Raw genomic sequence first — 19,741 nt, 5'->3', positions numbered from 1 at the left:
AGCTGCCAGCAATTTTATCACTGCATTCGTACCATCCATACAAATGTCAACACTTTGAAAAGTGAAAAATAATATTATTATAAAAATAGTTTGACCTTGGAGACTCTCAGGCATCTGCAGACCGTGCTTTGAGAACTGGTCTAATATGCGTATATGTAAAAAACATAAACAACACCAAGTGTTATTTAAGTTTAAACAATTTAAAAAATACTATTTCTACATTGTTTTTAAAAAATGCTTTTTTTTTTTTTTTTTGAGATGGAGTCTCGCTCTGATGCCCAGGCTGGAGTGCAATGGCGCAGTCTCGGCTCACCACAACCTCCGCCTCCTGGGTTCAAGTGATTCTCTTGCCTCAGACTCCCGAGTAGCTGGGACTACAGGCATGTGCCACCATGCCTGGCTAATTTTTATATTTTTAGTAGAGATGGGGTTTCACTGTGTTGGCCAGGCTGGTCTTGAACTCCTGACCCGCCTGCCCCGGCCTCTCAAAGTGCTGGGATTACAGGCATGAGCCACTGTGCCTGGCCTTAAAAATGCTTTTTTTCAAACAAATGGCCACTTGGTAAAAATGTGGATATTACTATAGGACTTGGATATTTTGTGTATTAGTTATTGCTGCATTAAAAACTACCCTGAAATTTAGTGGCTTAAAACAATAATTTGGCTGGGCGCGGTGGCTCACGCCTGTAATCCTAGCACTTTGGGAGGCCGAGGCAGGTGGATCACCTGAGGTTGGGAGTTTGAGACCAGCCTGACCAACATGGAGAAACCCCGTTTCAGCTAAAAATACAAAATCAGCTGGGCGTGGTGGTGCATGCCTGTAATCCCAACTACTCGGGAGGCTGAGGCAGGAGAATCACTTGAACCTGGGAGGCGGAGGTTGCAGTGAGCCAAGATTGCGCCATTGCACTCCAGCCTGGGCAACATGAGTGAAACTCTGCCTCAAAAAATAAATTAATTAAAAAAAACAGTAATAATTTACAGTTCTGTGGACCAGATATTTGGGCTGGGTTCAGCTGGGCCGTTCTTATGTAGGCCTTACCTGGGGTTGTGGCTACAGTCATCTTGTAACTGGGCTGAATGGTCCAAGCCTCACTAGAAAGACTGGCTGTTTCCTGGGCCACATGTGTCCATCAGGCTAACCTGGACTTTTTTATGTAGCAACTGGATTTCTTTCTTTCTTTCTTTCTTTCTTTCTTTCTTTCTTTCTTTCTTTCTTTCTTTCTTTCTTTCTTTCCTTCTTTCTTTCTTTCTTTCCTTCTTTCTTTCCTTCCTTCCTCCTTCCTTCCTTCCTTCCTTCCTTCCTTCCTTCCTTCCTTCCTTCCTTCCTTCCTTCCTTCCTTCCTTCCTTCCTTCCTTCCTTCCTTCCTTCCTTCCTTCCTTCCTTCCTTCCTTCCTTCCTTCCTTCCTTCCTTCCTTCCTTCCTTCCTTCCTTCCTTCCTTCCTTCCTTCCTTCCTTCCTTCCTTCCTTCCTTCCTTCCTTCCTTCCTTCCTTCCTTCCTTCCTTCCTTCCTTCCTTCCTTCCTTCCTTCCTTCCTTCCTTCCTTCCTTCCTTCCTTCCTTCCTTCCTTCCTTCCTTCCTTCCTTCCTTCCTTCCTTCCTTCCTTCCTTCCTTCCTTCCTTCCTTCCTTCCTTCCTTCCTTCCTTCCTTCCTTCCTTCCTTCCTTCCTTCCTTCCTTCCTTCCTTCCTTCCTTCCTTCCTTCCTTCCTTCCTTCCTTCCTTCCTTCCTTCCTTCCTTCCTTCCTTCCTTCCTTCCTTCCTTCCTTCCTTCCTTCCTTCCTTCCTTTCTTTCTTTCTTTCTTTCTTTCTTTCTTTCTTGTCTCACTCTGTCACCCAGGCTGGAGCAGTGGCACGATCTCTGCTTACTGCAAGCTCTGCCTCCCGGGTTCATGCCATTCTCCTCCCTCAGCCTCCCGAGTAGCTGGGACTACAGGTGCCTGCCACCACCCGGCTAATTTTTTGTGTTTTTGGTAGAGATGGGGTTTCACCATGGTAGCCGGTATGGTCTCGATCTCCTGACCTTGTTATCCGCCTGCCTTGGCCTCCCAAAGTGCTGGGATTACAGGCATGAGCCACTGCACCCGGCCAGCAACTAGATTTCAAAAGAAGAAAGAGGATAAGCCCTAATGCTCTAGCATTTTTCAAGCTTCTGCTAGCATTGTACTTACTAATGTCCCACTGGCCAAAGCAAGCCATGTGACAAAGCCCAGAGCCACTATGGAAGGTGTATCTTTCAAGGTTGTACAATTCTTATTCCCTATTTATAGATAAGGGAACGGAAAAATGAAAAGCAACTATTTAAGATATAAATTTAGTGAGAAGAGTGGCATTGCTTTACATCTTTGCCAATTTCTTTGAAGTCTGTCTTATTAGAAGACAACTCATGTGCTTCTGCATTCAGCCTGTTTTGATAACGTCATTTTGATTGAAACAAATGAAGAAAATACAGCCTCACACAGATATGTAATTAGAAAAAATAGAAGTATTTTAATAGTGTTTCCAGATAATTGGGGATATTCTCTGATATCTCACCAAAACTTTTGCAGTGGACTAGGACATGTGCAGGAATCAACAGAATAGCTTAGAGGTGTGTCTCAGATATGCCACAGCATAGAATTGGTAGAGCTGTGGGGTATTTGCTTTCTGGAATAATCACACCAATGTAAATATCCTTCCCAGTAGCCAGCTCGTCTTGGAAAGATAGACTATACTTGCTCCAAGCCCTTTCTCACTGTTCTGCCCACTATTAATGGGCCATGTGGCCTGAGCTGAAATCACTCCTGATTCTCTTATGACTGTCAACTCCTAAAACTTCTGTTATCTAAATTCCCCCAGCCCTACATGACATCTTTAATATCTATTGAGCAAATACAACATAATTCTAACAGCAACCACACCAAGATCCTAAGAAAAGCAGAATGTGCAAGCGTCTGAGCAGTGTAGCAACAGAACCAGGGAAGCTGTGATGTGCCCCTTGTGAGGTGGAGAGAGTGGGTGGTGCAAATGCCTGTGTTCAGCCATTGGGGGTCATCATTTCTCCATGTGCGGAGGGCTTTGCACATCTTCTCAGCCATGATCCTAATAGGATAGAATACATTACTGTTTGTGTTAGATGCCAAAATGAAGAAAGTCTCTGCTTTCTACAACCCCAAGAGTTTTTTTTTATTTGGGACACAGTATAAAGTAAAATATATAAAGTTATGAGTGTTCCAAAAGAGTATACAGTTTCCCTTACATCTTTTTTTTGTTTGTTTTTTTGAAATGGAGTTTCGTTCTTGTTGCCCAGGCTGGAGTGCAGTGGCGTGATCTCGGCTCACCGCAGCCTCTTCGTCCTGGGTTCAAGCGATTTTCCTGCCTTAGCCTTCCGAGTAGCTGAGATTACAGGCATGCGCCACCACGCCCGGCTAATTTTGTATTTTTAGTAGAGATGGGGTTTATCCATGTTGGTCAGGCTGGTCTTTAACTCCCGACCTCAGGTGATCCGCCGACCTCAGCCTCCAAAATTCTGGGGTTACAGATGTGAGCCACCATGCCCAGCCTCCCTTACATCTTAATTTAATAATTGCTACTATTTATTGAGCACGTAGAGTAGAATAGTGTACTATTATAATAAGGGCTCTCTGTATATTATACTGTGGTAAAGTATAGGTAGAACTGTTAGGATAGTACCTTTAAGAGTCAGGCACTATCCTATGGGCTTTATGTTGTTTTAACTCCTTTAATCCATTTAATCTGTACACCAATCCTCCGAAGAAGGTACTATTATTGCCCCCTTTTGCAGATGAGGCAACTGAGACACAGAATCATTAAGTAACTTGCCCATGGTCAAACAACGAGTAAGTGTAGAACCGGGATTTAAACCCACACCGAAGGGTTCTGGAATGGAATGGATCTGATAGGCTTGCTGATTCAAGCTCAGGGCCCACATCCTGTGTATTTGCAGCCTTTGTGGCAAGCATTGCTTATCTGGTGTCTATTGAAGTAGCTACTGGATCAGAGTGATGGAGAGGTGGCATTGTGTTATGGTAGGAAAACCTGGGGCTAGGAATGAAAAATGCCAGTCTTAGGCAGATCACAGGAACTTTTCTGAGTCTTCATTTTATCACCTCTAATATGGGTATTCTAATGTCAATCTGTGTATGTTTGGGTCATGTTTTGCCATTTATAGAGTACCTTTACATATTGTATCATTAATCTCTTGCCTGCCTTGCAGAGCTGTTACAGGATCAAATGAATTATATACAGGAGAGGCATAATGGATTGTTGTTGCTTTTTGAAGGATTTGCTTTTCTCTTTCAGTGTTGTGTTTCATCAAGAGTGAACTATTAAAAAAAATTCAGATTTCCTTGAATATTTAAGGTATAGATGCTGTCTGTTCTGTAACTCTATGCATGATCTCCTCCTACCATTTTCATACATAGTTCTGGTACCCAAGTATTGTATCAAATAGAAATTACAGTCAGTTTCATTTTCTGCCCTGGCGAACAGGAAATGTAGTAGGCACGGATAATCCAAAATAATTGGCTAGCTTTTGGTATGCAGTTTTGTACTTAATTTGAGTATGTGTGGCTGAGGATTCAGAGCGCTTTAAGTATTGATCCTCTTTGGAAGACACAGCTTGAGATTAATCATGTTTTTTAGACCGTTGGTATATTTTCTACCGCACTCATTTCATTGCTTCCAGTTCAGGAGCCCAGCAGAGATAGTAGAACCTCCTTCTTCCATCTCCTGCCTTTCTCACACATATGCCTTGTGGTAAAGGTATAGGCAGGAGGCTGCGGGAGAGAGGGGTTCTTTTACAGTTAAAAAAACATTTTTTTTTTACACTTAAGATGATGGAGGGAACCTCAAAAATTTATTTTCTTGCTTGAGCAGTGTTGACATCAACAAGAGGATACCAGGTATTAAGGTGTCTAGGCTTCTGAGGTTGAGACCATCTTGAGGGGAAATCTACAGTTCTAGGAGCGGTCATAGTCAAAGCAGCACAATGAAAACTTATTCTTAGCACTTTGGACTTTCACAGTACCACTAGTATAAACCTTTGTGGTCTCTACTTTGTAACACATGAGGTTGTGCTTATACCAGTCAATAATGCAAGGCTGTCTCAGTCTGTTTGAGCTGCTGTGACAAAATACCATAAATTGAGTGGCTTAGAGAGAACAGAAATTTATTTCTTGCATTTCTGGAGGTTGGGAAGTTCAAGATCAAGGAATCATAGAGCTAGAGTTCTGGAGAGTAAAAATAAAAAAAAAAAAGATCAAGGCACCAGCAGATTTGGTGTTTGATGAGGGCCCACTTTCTGGTTCATAGAATGGCTCTTTCTTGCTGTGTCCTCACATGGTGGAAGGGGAGAAAGGGGAAAGGCCTCTGGAGCCTCTTTTCTTTCTTTTCTTTTCTGTTTCTTTTTCTTTTTTAAAGAGTTAGGGTCTCATTCTTTTACCTGGGCTGGAGTGCAGTGGCTTGATCATACCTCACTGTAACCTTGAACTCCTGGGCTCAAGTGATCCTCCCACCTCAGCCTCCTGAGTAGCTAGGACTACGCATGTGAGCCATTGCACCTGGCTAATTTTTGAATATTTTTTTGTAGTAATGGAGTCTTGCTGTATTGCCCAGGCCAGTCTCCAACTCCTGGCTTCAAGTGATCCTCCCACCTTAGCTTCCCAAAGCCCTGGGATTACAGGCATGAGCCATTGTACTTTGGCCTGGGGCCTCTTTTATAAGTGTAATAACCCCATTTATGAGGGCAGAGCCCACTCGTGACCTACTCACCTCCCAAAGGCCCAACCTCCTAATACTATTACACTAGTGATTAGGTTTCAGCGTATGAATTGAGGGGAAAAATTTGTCTTTACTGTTTCCTTTCATGATGGCAGCCTGACTTTCTCTTGAGCTTGTTGTTACAACTGTGATGTTCAAAACAAGGGAAGCTCATGATATTGCCCTGCCTTGTGCTGGGCAGACCTCTCTTTCATGTTATGTTTGGTTCTGAATACCTCACTTTGATGTGTAGTATCAACCTGGAGTGTGATCTAAAGAAAGGGCCAGAATAGTAAGGGGAGTTAATCATTAAAGTGGAGGTTGGCGGAACTAGAAAACGGAAGACTTGCAGAGGAAAGGTTGCTTATAATAGGAATACGCAAATTTCTGAAAGGCTCTTTTATCACAGAGGAAATAGAATTATGACTGTTGGTGAAAATAACCAGTTTTTGAGGGCCTACTCTGTTGAGATGTTGTACTAGGCGCTTGCTCTATGTTGCATATATTGCAGGGCACGTACCATCTCTCTCTAGCAGATGATGAAACTGAGACTCAGAGGTGTGGTCGTGTTCAAGGCCACATGGTTATTAAGTCCTGTTGCAATTAAAACTAAGATCTGTCTAATTCCCAAGCCTGTTAGCCATCAGGTTGTACCAATTCCCAGTGGACAGAGATCACAGGGAGACAGACCTCCGGCAGCAGGAGGGAGATGCTAACCATTCCAGCTGTTCTGTGTACCCTGGAGAGGAGGCCTTTAAGCAGAACATAAAGCATCCCTCACTCGGGCTGCCATAAAGAGAGATTTTTTTTTTTTTTTTTTGGAGATGGAGTTTCACTGTTGTTGCCCAGGCTGGAGTGCAATGGCTTGATCTCAGCTCCCCACAACCTCCGCCTCCTGTGTTCAAGCGATTCTCCTGCCTCAGCCTCCTGAGTAGCTGGGATTACAGGCATGCGCCACCACGCCTGGCTAATTTTGTATTTTTAGTAGAGACGGGGTTTCTCCATGTTGATCAGGCTGGTCTCGAACTCCTGACCTGAGATGATCCACCCACCTCGGCCTCCCAAAGTGCTGGGATTACAGGCGTGAGCCACCGCACCTGGCCTAAGAGAGTTATGTTGGAAAGATGAACTTTAAAGTTGTATTCCTCTGCTTCTCTTCCTGTGTAATCTTCTGAGCTCCCTTCCAGGTCCAGGCCAGGCTATTCCTGATTCCTGCCTTTTTGTTCTCAGTGATCCTTGCTTGGTTCTGAGAACCCATTTCCAGCCCTACCTTTAGTGAGGTACCGTCATGTAGGGATTATTTGGATAATTTCTGTCCTTAAGCAAAATGAATTTTGTGTAGAGGCTCTTACTTATATTCTTTTTTAAAGTTGTGGTTCAGCAAAATAACGATCGTTTGGCATCTATGGCACCATCGTAAAGGCTCCTTGAATTGTGCTAAACATAAACATAACCTGAGGTACCCTGTGCTCTACAAGTTTGAATCACTCTTTTACCAGTCTGTTGTATAGCCACTGATTTTAGATGCCTAGGTGGCTGCTCTTTGATGAAAATACCAATGCAGGTCTTGTGGTAGGGAAGGGGAGTATACAGTCCCTGGGCTGTACAACAGAACTTTTTTTTTTTTTTTTTTTGAGACAGAGTCTCGCTCTGTTGCCCAGGCTGGAGTGCAGTGGCACAGTGTCAGCTCACTGCAGCCTCCGCCTCCTGGGTTCAAGTGATTCTTGTGCCACAGCCTCCCAAGTGGCTGGGATTACAGATGCTCGCCACCACACCTGGCTAAGTTTTGTATTTTTAGTAGAGATGGGGTTTCACCATGCTGGCCAGGCCAGTCTCAAACTCCTGACCTCAGGTGATCTGCCCGCCCCAGCCTCCGAAAATGCTAGAATTACAGGTGTGAACTATTGTGCCCGGCATTGTACAACCGAACTTTAACAACAGTTGCTCAGATGATGATGATGGGGATAAAGAGTTGGGAAAGAGCACATCTTCTTGAAATGCTTGCTGGAATATGCTTACTTCTTAAAAGATTATAGAGAATATTGATTCTTCCCCAAGAAATTGACAGATTCATGTTTTACATAATGATATTTGATTGTATAAAGTAATTATACTGATTTTAAAATGTGAAAACAATGAATATATTTGTAATTTTTTGTTAATAAAGTGCATAATTTTTTTTTGTAGTTTATTCACCTCGATGATGATTGCGTAACAGAACTTTCTGTACATCACAGAAACAACAGGCAAACGATGGAGGATTTAATTTCACTGGTAAGAAATACAGCATGGGCTGGGCGCAGTGGCTCACGCCTGTAATCCAAGCACTTTGGGAGGCCGAGGTGGGAGGATCACTTGAGGTCAGGAGTTTGAGACCAGCCTGGCCAATGTGGTGAAACCCCATCTCTACTGAAAATACAAAAATTAGCCGGGTGTGGTGGCACATGCCTGTAATCCCAGCTACTTGGGAGGCTGAGGCACGAGAATCACTTGAACCCGGGAGGCAGAGGTTGCAGTGAGCTGAGATCACACCACTGCACTCCAGCCTGGGCGACAAGAGCTAAACTCCATCTCAAAAAAAGAAAAAGAAAAAAAATACAGCACCAATTTGAGAGTGGTATCTTTTGTTTCATTGTTCTTTATTTTATCAGTACATGAAAAATAGTATAGCATTTTCAGACCTGTGATTTTATTATGGGTACAAATATTGCATTTAAAAAATATTTACATATGATTTCCACACAGTCCTGATGTGTGCTAGATATCTTCTTTAAAAATGAACACTCCATACTTAAAACATTGATGAAGAAGAATTACAGTGAAAAAATAATTAAGAAACAACTGGCCGGGCACGGTGGCTCACGCCTGTGATCCCAGCACTTTCGGAGGCTGAGGTGGGCAGATCACGAGGTCAGGAGATCGAGACCATCCTGGCTAACACAGTGAAACCCCGTCTCTACTAAAAATACAAAAAATTAGCCAGGCGTTGTAGCGGATGCCTGTAGTCTCAGCTACTTGGGAGGCTGAGGCAGGAGAATGGTGTGAACCTGGGAGGCGGAGTTTGCAGTGAGCCAAGATCACGCCACTGCACTCCAGCCTGGGCGACAGAGTGAGACTCCATCTCAAAAAGAAAAGAAAAGAAAAGAAAAGAAACAACAAACTAGTGCACAAAGAATGGACAGAGTTCTAATTTTGACTACTTTAAAGTTCTCTAACATGCAACTGGGTTTCTGCTGTGGAAATGAGGTAAACACAAAGCAATTTTCTTCTCACCTGAAAGCAACAGCAGCGTCACGTCACCCCTAAGTGGACAAACCAAATACCATGAAAGCATTATCATGATTTCTGGTGTTGGATTATTTTGGCTCTTTCAGATGCTCAGTCTCTAGATCATACCTGTGTTTTTAGTGTGTGTGTGTGTGTGTGTGTGTTTTAAGAGATCAAGGCAGTCACAGCTGTCTCTAATGTGAAGGGTGACTTGTACCTCGCTTTGTTCCTGGCCCAGTAATATGTCTTCTATCACCTGTGATTTATGTTTGCTTTATCTGTTCTTTAACTTGCAAGGTGGAGTCCTTAAGCAATTTTTAAAAAAAATTAAACAAAGCTTTGCTAAGGCACAATTCTTTTCAGTAAGGAGAAAATATAAAGGAATTCTTCTGAATGATGTAATAAGTAAAGACACACAGAATGTATCTGGAAATGGTAGTATAATTTACTTTTTCATGGATAATGCCATTAGGGAAATAGTAAGACTTGGGAATTGCTGTAAGATTTGTGTGGTCCTCAGTCTTTCATTAGTGAAAATTTGAAGTTTCCATTTAAACAACCTGAAAAAATAAATTGTAGGACATTTTCTTTGGGATAATCTTTAATGGAAGACTATACTTTAGATACTGAAATTTTAAAAAATGTTATTATAGAAAAATTTACCCACCAAAGTAGAGAGAATAGTATAACAACACTGAGTTTACATGTTCTCATCATTCAGTTCCAATAGTTAATAACATTTTGCCAATTTAATCTATATCCTACCACTTTCTCCCTTCTTCCCTTTCCAGCTGGGATATTTCCAAGTAAATCCCAGATAGCATGTCAGTTTATCCAGGACAAATTGGTATGAGATCCACAAACTTTAAAAATCTGAATCTTAAAAGTAACATACTTAACCCGGGCGCGGTGGCTCATGCCTGTAATGTCAGCACTTTGGGAGTCCGAGGCGGGCGGATCATGAGGTCAGGAGATTGAGGCCAACATGGTGAAACCCCGTTTCTACTAAAAATACAAAAATTAGCCGGGTGTGGTGGCACGTGCCTGTAATCCCAGCTACTCGGGAAGCTGAGGCAGGAGAATGGCTTGAACCTGGGAGGCAGAGGTTGCAGTGAGCCAAGATCACGCCACTGCACTCCAGCCTGGTGACAGAGTGAGACTCCGTCTCAAAAAAAAAAAAAAAAAGTAACATACTTAGAGTTTCAATAATCATTGAAAAAAAGTCTTTAAAATGGTATCTTTTATGACGTCTCTACCTATAATTTTCAGACTTAAAAGTGAAATGGAAATACAAATTATTTGCTTTCCTTCTGGTGCATAAAACATAACAAAGTATAGTAGAGGTTGTTTCCTGGTGTTACAGTTCTCTGAAGATCTTCTCAGTTATTCTGAAAGTTAAGCATGACCAACATCAAGAATGTAGTGAGGAAAGTAATAGTTTTTCTTCCTTTGTACTCTTTTCTCATTCTTAAATCCCTGTTCATACTTCGTTGAGTCCCAGGGATGAGCAGGATATAGGCTACTCACTCTAGATCAGAGATTCTCACCTTGGCTGTATAGTGGCATATCTTGGGAACTTTAATTCTGATGTTTAGGTCTCAACCCCACAGATGATGATTCAGTTGGTCTAGGGTATGGCCGAGGCATGAGAATTTTTAGAAATCTTCCCAGCTGACTGTGGTACGCAGCCAGAGTCGAAAAGCAGTGCTCTAGATTCTTGCTGTTCAAAGTGTGGTCTGGGACCAGCAGCAGCAGCATCCAGGTGCTTTTTAGCCACGAAGACTCTCAGGCCTCACCTCAGACCTACTGAATCGGAATCTGTGTCAAATCTCCAAGTGGTTCATATGGTTAGTAAAGCTTCAGAAGCATTGGTCTAGGTCAGTTCTCAACCAGGAGTGATTTTGGCACTCAGGGGGCATTTGGCAGTGACTAGAGACATTTTTGGTTGTCGTAACTGGGGTTTGTGTATGTGTACTAATGCCATCTAGCGGGTAGAGGCCAGGGATGCTGCCAAACATCCTTCAATGCACAGAAGAGCCCCTCACAACAAACAGTTAGCCAGGTCAGATGTCAGTAGTGCCAAGGTTGAGAAACCCTTGTCTGGGTAGCTCAGAGAATTCATACTGGCTCTACATACTTTCCAATTTGAAGAGCCTCAGGAAAACCAGGTTTGAGACTAGCCAGGGTCTGTTATGTTTTTCTGTGACATCCTGAGAGCTCTGCCTTCACTTTTGGGGCTAATTAGACAGGACAGAGAGAGATTAGTTCTGTGTGATCCATATGCTGGTATGGTGCTGCTGATCTTTGTGCAGAGAGAGAGAGAAACAATATTACTCTCAAACATTCAACTTATAAGAACTCCCACTTTTATATTATATACAGGAGCACTCTGAAACTGCTTTTTCTATGCAGCGGTGAGCCTCCTATGTCTCATGATTTTGAGTGATCTCATTGTATTCCTTTTGAGATTTCCCAGCAGTGCTTTCCTTACTGTCTTCCTGTTCCTCCAGCCCTGAGTGGCTCTGGATTGTGGCAGCAGCCAGTCCTCTGCTAGGGGACCTTCACTAAGGGTCACATGCGTGTTCGAGAACCTATTCAGTCCAGGACAGATCCATTTTCCCCATCCCTGTGATGTAAACACCCATGTGTGTAAAGACTGAAGGCCTCAGGAGGAGGGTCAGAAGAAGGGTAGGGGCCACTCCTCCGTGTCTGTGCCCCTCTGCACTAGTAGCTGCCTCTCCTCACCCCAGGTGCCAGGACACTTCTTTAACATTTAACTGGGGATTTAAGAATGTTTTTAGTTTTCTAGAAATGGAACTTTCTCATAGGTAACCCTATCACTTTACTTTCAGACATTTGACTTTCAAAAGAGGGAATTGCCTAAAAGATAAGGGAAACCTTTGTCTTAGACTTGTGGATTGACATCACCTGAAAGCATAACTAATGTGTTGATTTATCTGTTATTGAACACAGAACTCTCCTGTGCATCTTATAATGAGAAGTATACAGTGACACTGGCCAGAAAGTTATGAAAAAGATGCTTTTTTTGCCTAGGGAAAAGGAGGGTTTAGAGGATGGTTGTAGAAATCCTAGGCATGTTTAGGAAACTCCATCTAAAACTCTTAGCACTATCCAGGAATTGTTTACAATGCCTGGGTTATGCCATGCCATCATTGATAAGAAAGTGGCAACTTGTTTCTTAGCTATTATCTCTAGTCAGTTTATGACATCTCTTTCAAAAAGGTGGCTATCGTACATGGGGCTATCATAGATGTGGGGTGGGAAAAAGTCTTTAATGTAGTTTTTGGAAAGTGGAGAGTGATTATAAGTATATATTTTCCACCCCACCATAGTTTCCCAGCCACCTTCTCCATGAAGCCTCTTCTTTTCTTTTCTTTTCTTTTCTTTTCTTTTCCTTCCTTCCCTTCCCTTCCCTTCTCCTTCCTTCCTTCCTTCCTTCCTTCCTTCCTTCCTTCCTTCCTTCCTTCCTTCCTTCTTTCTTTCTTTCTCTCTCTCTTTCTCTTTCTCTTTCTTTTCTTTTCTTTTCTTTTCTTTTCTTTTCTTTTCTTTTCTTTTCTTTTCTTTCTTTCTTGAGATGGAGTCTCCCTCTGTCGCCAGGCTGCAGTGCAGCGGCAGAATCTCTGCTCCCTGCAACCTCTGCCTCCCGAGTTCAAGCGATTCTCCTGCCTCAGCCTCCCATATAGCTGGGATTACAGGCGCCTGCCACCACACCCCGCTAATTTTTGTATGTTTTGTAGAGACAGGGTTTCACCATGTTGGCTGGGCTGGTCTCGATCTCCTAACTTCAAGTGACCCACCCGCCTCAGCCTCCCAAAGTGCTAGGATTAAAACATATATGAGCCACTGCGCCCGGCCATGAAGCCTTACTGTCCTTTCTTTGCCTCACCCTGTTTGGATTAAAGGTAACATTTCATAATTTATGACAGTATTTTATGCTTCCCCTACTAGATTGATTGGGCCATTTATGCAAATTTCAAAGCATATACTATGATCGTGGCCATCTAAGTTATTAACTAATAAAATTCATTACTAAAAACAGAGTTGGTAGTTGACTTTTGAGTCATGTACTTTGTGAGGGGGCTACATAGCATGAAAGACTATTCCGTACTGTTAAAAGTTAACACTTTTGTAGGGCAGATAGCCCCATAGTTTTCTCAGTACATTATTTAGAAACTTTCCATTAAACATAGTGGATTGAACAGCTAAGTTTACGTCGAACACTTCCTAAAACCTTAACAAAAAGGGATAAAAAGGCAAAACATTTACAAACAGAATAAAAGGGGAGACAAAGGGATGTCATTAGAAGTTTGGAAGATATAGGTTAGTGGTATAAGTGGTAGTTGTCAGAGCATTTTGGAGAAAGCTGAAAGCTAAGTGCTTGCAGTGAGAAAGGCATCAAGCAAACTGATGAGAGCTCCAGAAAGGCTCAGGAATCAGAGGTACCAGGAGCCTCTGAAGTCAGGGAAGTGAAGAGGAAAAACAGGAAGATGGGTGAAAGCCTGTATTAGAAGCAGTTAGAACCCTAGATTCCTTTCTCTAATTGTGCTGCATAACAGCCTCCTCTTCCCCATCCTGGCAGAAGACTGGAGGTCACAAGGCATTCTTGTACCAAATACAGCTCAGATGCGGATGATGAACCATTCTGAAATGGATGCACAAAGTCTTCATATTGAACAGTGCACCACCATCTCGAATTCCCTTCCCTATTCAACTTTGAGAATGCTGAAACCAGGATTTGTATCCTAATTGCAGTGATGGTGGGGAAAATATTGGAAGATTTATCTCCAGGGAAAAGCTAAGATAAATGTCCTACTATATTAGTGGTTGGGAGTTCAAGTTCCTGTCCGTTCATCTTAGAGAGGAGCCTTCAAGGTATTGAGCAGCCCCATCATACACATAGAACCTCTCATCAGCTGTGTAACGTAATTCTTCACTTTTAAGTAGAAACAGACAACCAAAAATCACTAGAAATTTGAGGAAAACTTCTAACATGAAAGTCGGAGATCAAAACAAATGGAGTAAGGTAGGGAGAGGAAAGAAGAAAAAGTAGATACTGAGAAAAAAAAAACCCCAGATATGCAGGGAGCGGGAGAAAATGGCTAAAAACTGCTAATTAACATTCTCAGATAAGTGATTTTCATTCTTGACATAGGAATAAGATGAATAAAAATGAACATTCCAAGAGATAGCTCTTGAAAATCTAAAATGTGACCACAGAAATTAAAAGCTCAGTAAAAGTGTTTGAAAATGAAATTCATTTGAAATCTTTTAAAAGTAGAACCTGGTGAGCCAGGTGCGGTGGCTCACACCTGTAATCCCAGCACTTTGGGAGGCCAACGCGGGCAGATCATGAGGTCAGGAGATTGAGACCATCCTGGCTAGCACGGTGAAACCCTGTCTCTACTAAAAATACAAAAAAAATAGCCGGGTGTGGTGGCGGGCGCCTGTAGTCCCAGCTACTCGGGAGTCTGAGGCAGGAGAAGGGCGTGAACTTGGGAGGCGGAGCTTGCAGTGACCTGAGATCACGCCACTGCACTCCAGCCTGGGCGACAGAGCAAAGTAGAACAGCTGGGCACGGTGGCTTACGCCTGTAAACCCAGCACTTTGGGAGGCTGAGGCGGCAGGTGGATCACTTGAGACCAGGAGTTCGAGACCAGCCTGGCCAACATGGTGAAACCTCATCTCTACTAAAAATACAAAAATTAGCCGGGCGTGGTGGCATGCGCCTGTAATCCCGAGTACTCGGGACCCTGAGGCGAGAGGATCGCTTGAACCCAGGAGGCAGAGGTTGTAGTGAGCCGAGATTGCGCCATTGCACTCCAGCCTGGGCGATAGAGCGAGACTCTATCTCAAAAAAAGGGAAAATAATGCAAGAAGAAATATTCCAGGCTGGGCACTATGGCTCACGCCTATAATTCTAAAACTGAGAGGCCAAGATGGGAGGATTGGTTGAGGCCAGGAGTTCAAGATCAGCCTGGGCAACATAGTGAGATCCTATCTCTATTTTATTTTATTTTATTTATTTATTTATTTTTGAGACAGAATCTTGCTCTGTCGCCCAGGCTGGAGTGCAGTGGCACGATCTCTGCTCACTGCAAGCTCTGTCTCCCAGATTCACGTCATTCTCCTGCCTCAGCCTCCTGAGTAGCTGGGACTACAGGCGCCCACTACCACGCCCGGCTAATTTTTTGTATTTTTAGTAGAGATGGGTTTTCACCGTGTTAGCCAGGATGGTCTCAATCTCCTGACCTCGTGATCCACCTGCCTCGGCCTCCCAAAGTGCTGGGATTACAGGGGTGAGCCACCGCGCCCGGCCTCTATTTTATTGAAAGTTAAAAAAAAATTAAGATTAAAAACAAAAAAGAGAAATATTCCAGAACTGAAGAATATGAGTTTTCAAGAATGAAGAGGCCTAACCTGGGATGAAACAGTAGATGAAAACAGATTCACACCAAGGCCTGTTCTAGTGGAATTTCAGGAAACTGGAGGAAAATAATAAGATTCAGGAAGTTTTCAAAGATAAAAATGAAAGTTCATACAAAAAGGCTGGAGAATCAAAACCTAAATGACTATAGGTTTTTCAGTAGCCGTACTAGAATCAAGAAGAGTATACTACCATCAAAACTGCGAAGATTATTATCAACCCAGAATTCTCTGCTTAACCAAATCAGAATCAATTGTGAGGATAGAATGTAGTCACTTATCAGACATGCGAGATCTCAAAAAATTTACCTCCCATGCATGCGCCCTCAGGAAGTCACTGGAGGATGTGTTCCACAAAAATGAGAGATTAAACCAAGAAAGAAGAATACTTAGGATCTTGGAAACTGGGGCTACATTGTAAGATAGAGGCGAAAGGAATCCCTAGACTGACAATTGAGTAGCTGGCTGAGAAGCCGGTCCAGAGTGGAGCAGAGGATGCAGACATCAGGTGGAATCTAAGTGGGGAAGCAGTTAGCAGATGTGTGTGAACATGTTGAGAGGAGGTAAAGTGTTGGAAAGGGTGGAGTTCAATTTGTAAGGAATAACTGACTTTTATTTTTATCTTCAGGAAAAACAAAGGTATAAAAAAATGGAAATGCAAGAATAGCACCCTGTGTGGTTTAGCTGCAGAGCTGATATTCGGCCAGCATGACCACATTGGTTGTTAAAATATTAGTGTATTTATATACTGACTGGTAAATAACCACTATCTTCAGTGCCCTCCATGTTGCCCTGTTACTTCCCTGGACACTACTCCCTCCCCTCTTCTCACAATTAAAAGATTAATAATTGGAAAGGCAGGCGTCTCCCAGGACCCTACTGACCTCTTGGCCTCTATTTTGATGGTTGATGTCAGGGTAACAATTAAATATTTTGAACATTATCCCTACTTAGTTGTGAATGCTATTTACATAATCATAATAATGCAAATATTAACTTAGCTAAACATTGTGATAAAATTATAGTAGGAGGATACAGGGAGGAGATGTGTGGGAAAGGGAGGGAGTTGCAGTAGAGCTAAATTCATATTTCTCATACTAGGAAATTTATACATATTATCTGAAGCTGAGAAAAATTTTAAGCTATGTAAGCATTTAGTTTGGAAATACAGAATTAATAGCAGAAGAAATAGCTAAAAGTGTGTAAGAGTTGTTCCTTAGGGGGAGTGGAAATTGTATATGTGTGGAGGTGTGGTGCACTGGTTGCTGTTTTTCATCATATGTCGTGTAAACCTATTGGCTTTTAAAGTTCTGAATGTTACACTGAAGAAAAAAATTAATTGAAGATAGAACATCATTTCCACAAACAAGTAATCTTCTAACCAACTTGATTTTCTTTTCCTTTAGTGGCAGTATGATCACCTCACGGCTACCTATCTTCTGCTTCTAGCCAAGAAGGCTCGGGGAAAACCAGTTCGTTTAAGGCTTTCTTCTTTCTCCTGTGGACAAGCCAGTGCTACCCCATTCACAGACATCAAGGTAAGTGTTACTGCCTGTTGTGTCTTGCCACGTGCCCTCCCTGTTCCTGAGTGTGTATACCACTGGGAAGGTAAACTTTCTGGTGTCAAGGAGTCAGAGGCAAGATGTTTTATGATTTCAATATTTTTGATGAGAAAAATGGGAAGTTCTGAAGTTGAACTCTAATTTTTTTTTTTTTTTTTGAGACAGAGTCTCACTCTGTCATCCAGGCTGGAGTGCAGTGGCATGACCTCAGCTCACTGCAACCTCTGCCTCCTGGATTCAAGCGATTCTTGTGCCTCAGCCTCCCGAGTAGCTGGAATTGCAGGTGTGCATCACTACGCCTGGCCAATTTTTGTATTTTTAGTAGAGACGGGGTTTCGCCATGTTGGCCAGGCTGGTCTCAAACTCCTGACCTCAAGTGATCAGCCTGCCTCGGCCTCCCAAAGTGCTGGGATTATAGGCATGAGCCACCGTGCCCGGCCTCTAAAATTCTGAATGTTAACATGGCATTTTACAAACCTCCTCCCCTGACTCCTTTTTTCTCATAATAGCAATTCCTGATGGCTATAGAAAATGTTTAAGCCAGGCCGGGTGTGGTGGCTCACGCCTGTAATCCCAGCACTTTGGGAGGCCAAGGCAGGTGGATCACAAGGTCAGGAGTTCGACACCAGCCTGGCCAATATGGTGAAACCCCGTCTGTACTAAAAATACAAAAATTAGCCAGGCGTGGTGGTGAGTGCCTGTAGTCCCAGCTACTTGGGAGGATGAGGCAGGAGAATCGCTTGAACCCGAGAGGCGGAGGTTGCAGTGAGCTGAGATTGCGCCATTGCACTCCAGCCTGGGCGACAGAGCAAGACTCTGTCTCAAAAAAAAAAAAAAAAAAAAAAAAAGAAAATGTTTAAGCCACAGATGAGCTAAAAGGAAAATAGAATTTACCTATAAACCAACTACCTGTGGAGGATGTAGTTAATATTTATTGTGTCTTTCCAGTCTTTTTTTTAAAGCGTACTTTTACATGCATTCAAGTACTTTTAAAGGACACATTATTGAATTGCAGAGAACAAAAAAATTGTTGGGAATAAGATCTGTGATATGGAATGTATAATACTTTATATGACATGAAACATTTTGATAAATATTTTGATATTTATGTTAAGGGTTTAGGTTTTTGTTTCTTTTAAAATTTGCATACTGAAATGGAGCATGTTGATTAGTGTTTGTTATAACCAAATTATTTTTCTCTACTTTGCTGTCTTTGTCTCAGTTTTGTCATGGACTTTAAAACATTTTTTTGTTTTATTTTTTGAAACAAAGTCTTGCTTTGTTGTCCTGGCTGGAGTACAGTGGTGTGATCATGGCTCACTGCAGCCTTAACCTTCCAGGCTCAAGCGATCCTCCTGCCTCAGCCTCCCTAGTAGCTGGGATTACAGGTGTGTGCCACCACACCTGGCTAATTTTTAATTTTCTATAGAAATGGAGTCCAGCTATGTTGCCCAGGCTGGTCTTGAACACCTGGGCTCAAGCAGTCCTCCCTCCTTTGGCTCCCAAAGTGCTGGGATTATTGGCGTGAGTGACTGCACCTGGCCTGTCATGGACATTTAAAATGGTGAAGAAGCTTACATACATAGAGGCACCATGTCATTCCTAAATGCTTGTGTTAGTCCTTGTTTCATGTGATTCTTTGTATTTCCCATGGCTTAAAATTCAGCTATCCAAATACTTTGCCAGATGGGTATGGAACTTTGTAATGTCATCTTCCCTCAGATTAATTCAGGTTGCAATGTAAATAATCTTAGCACTAGGAAATTGTACCTCATCCTCAGAGAAAGGTAGTTGGTTGGCCCTGTTTATGAAATCCAAAATAACACAATTGACTGTGTGGATGAAAGTTTGTTTTTTTCCCCCTTTATAGGCCTCAAAACTGTAAAAAAAAAACAAAAAATGTTAAAATGCCACCTCTTTTATGATCTTTTGTTGAATTCCCCCTCCCTCAAATTCCTTTAATATCTCATTTAGATCTCCTTTTGGTACTCATCAGTCATGTGCTACGGGTATAGTGGGTCTTATGTCACTGCCAGACCTAACCTGCCCCTCTTTTTCCCTCCCTAGTTGGTCAGTACACTGGCTGTTGTGTAAAGAAATCTCTGAAGGGAGATAATCTTATGCCTGCATGGTTTTCTAGTCTGTTGTTGGAGAGTTTTAATGGCTGGTAAATATTCTGTGCCTAGGCAGCTCTTTTGCACATGGGCTCCTTGAATCAGCCAGTCCCTCATCCCATCCACACTGCCAAACCCTTTAAACTTTCAGGTGCAAGTAACACATCTGGGTCCAGGAAAATGCAAAACCCTGAATTTTGCATCTGCTCAAGGTAATTGGAGAAAGCTATTAGATACCTATACCTCTATGCTTAGAAAAATCACTTTCACTAAATTTTAAAATTTACGACACCTCAGTTAAGGGGCCTGAGACATTTTCCTGAGACACTGGATTGTCTTTTTTTTTTTTTTTTTTTGAGACAGAGTCTTGCTTTGTTGCCCAGGCTGGAGTGCAGTAGTGTGGTCTTGGCTCGCTGCAACCTCCGCCTCCTGGGTTCAAGTGATTCTCCTGCCTCATTGTCCCGAGTAGCTGGGATTACAGGTGCGTGCCACCACACCCGTCTAATTTTTGTATTTTTAGTAGAGATGGGATTTCACCATGTTGGTCAGGCTGGTCTCGAACTCCAGACCTCAGATGATCCACCTGCCTCAGCCTC

General features: G+C 42.6%; 1 protein-coding gene across 15 annotated transcripts in view; it reads left to right on the top strand.

Annotated features, from left to right (window-relative positions):
- MELK (maternal embryonic leucine zipper kinase) overlaps positions 1-19,741 on the top strand; it is a 103,506-nt gene that overhangs the window by 60,636 nt on the left and 23,129 nt on the right. For 12 of the 15 annotated variants that reach the window (XM_003829866.4, XM_008955272.4, XM_063594392.1 and 9 more), the window contains 2 exons: positions 7,946-8,032; positions 16,876-17,007. In XM_003829866.4, coding sequence (XP_003829914.2) covers positions 7,946-8,032; positions 16,876-17,007 — 219 coding nt within the window. The remainder of the gene's footprint in view (positions 1-7,945; positions 8,033-16,875; positions 17,008-19,741) is intronic. The other 3 variants (XM_055092037.2, XM_055092036.2, XM_063594390.1) reach the window with 1 other exon arrangement.

Source organism: Pan paniscus, chromosome 11, assembly GCF_029289425.2.
Source record: "Pan paniscus chromosome 11, NHGRI_mPanPan1-v2.0_pri, whole genome shotgun sequence".
Taxonomy (NCBI): domain Eukaryota; kingdom Metazoa; phylum Chordata; class Mammalia; order Primates; family Hominidae; genus Pan; species Pan paniscus.
The sequence above is the reverse complement of the archived record's forward strand: the minus strand, read 5'-3'. Positions and strand labels throughout refer to the sequence as shown.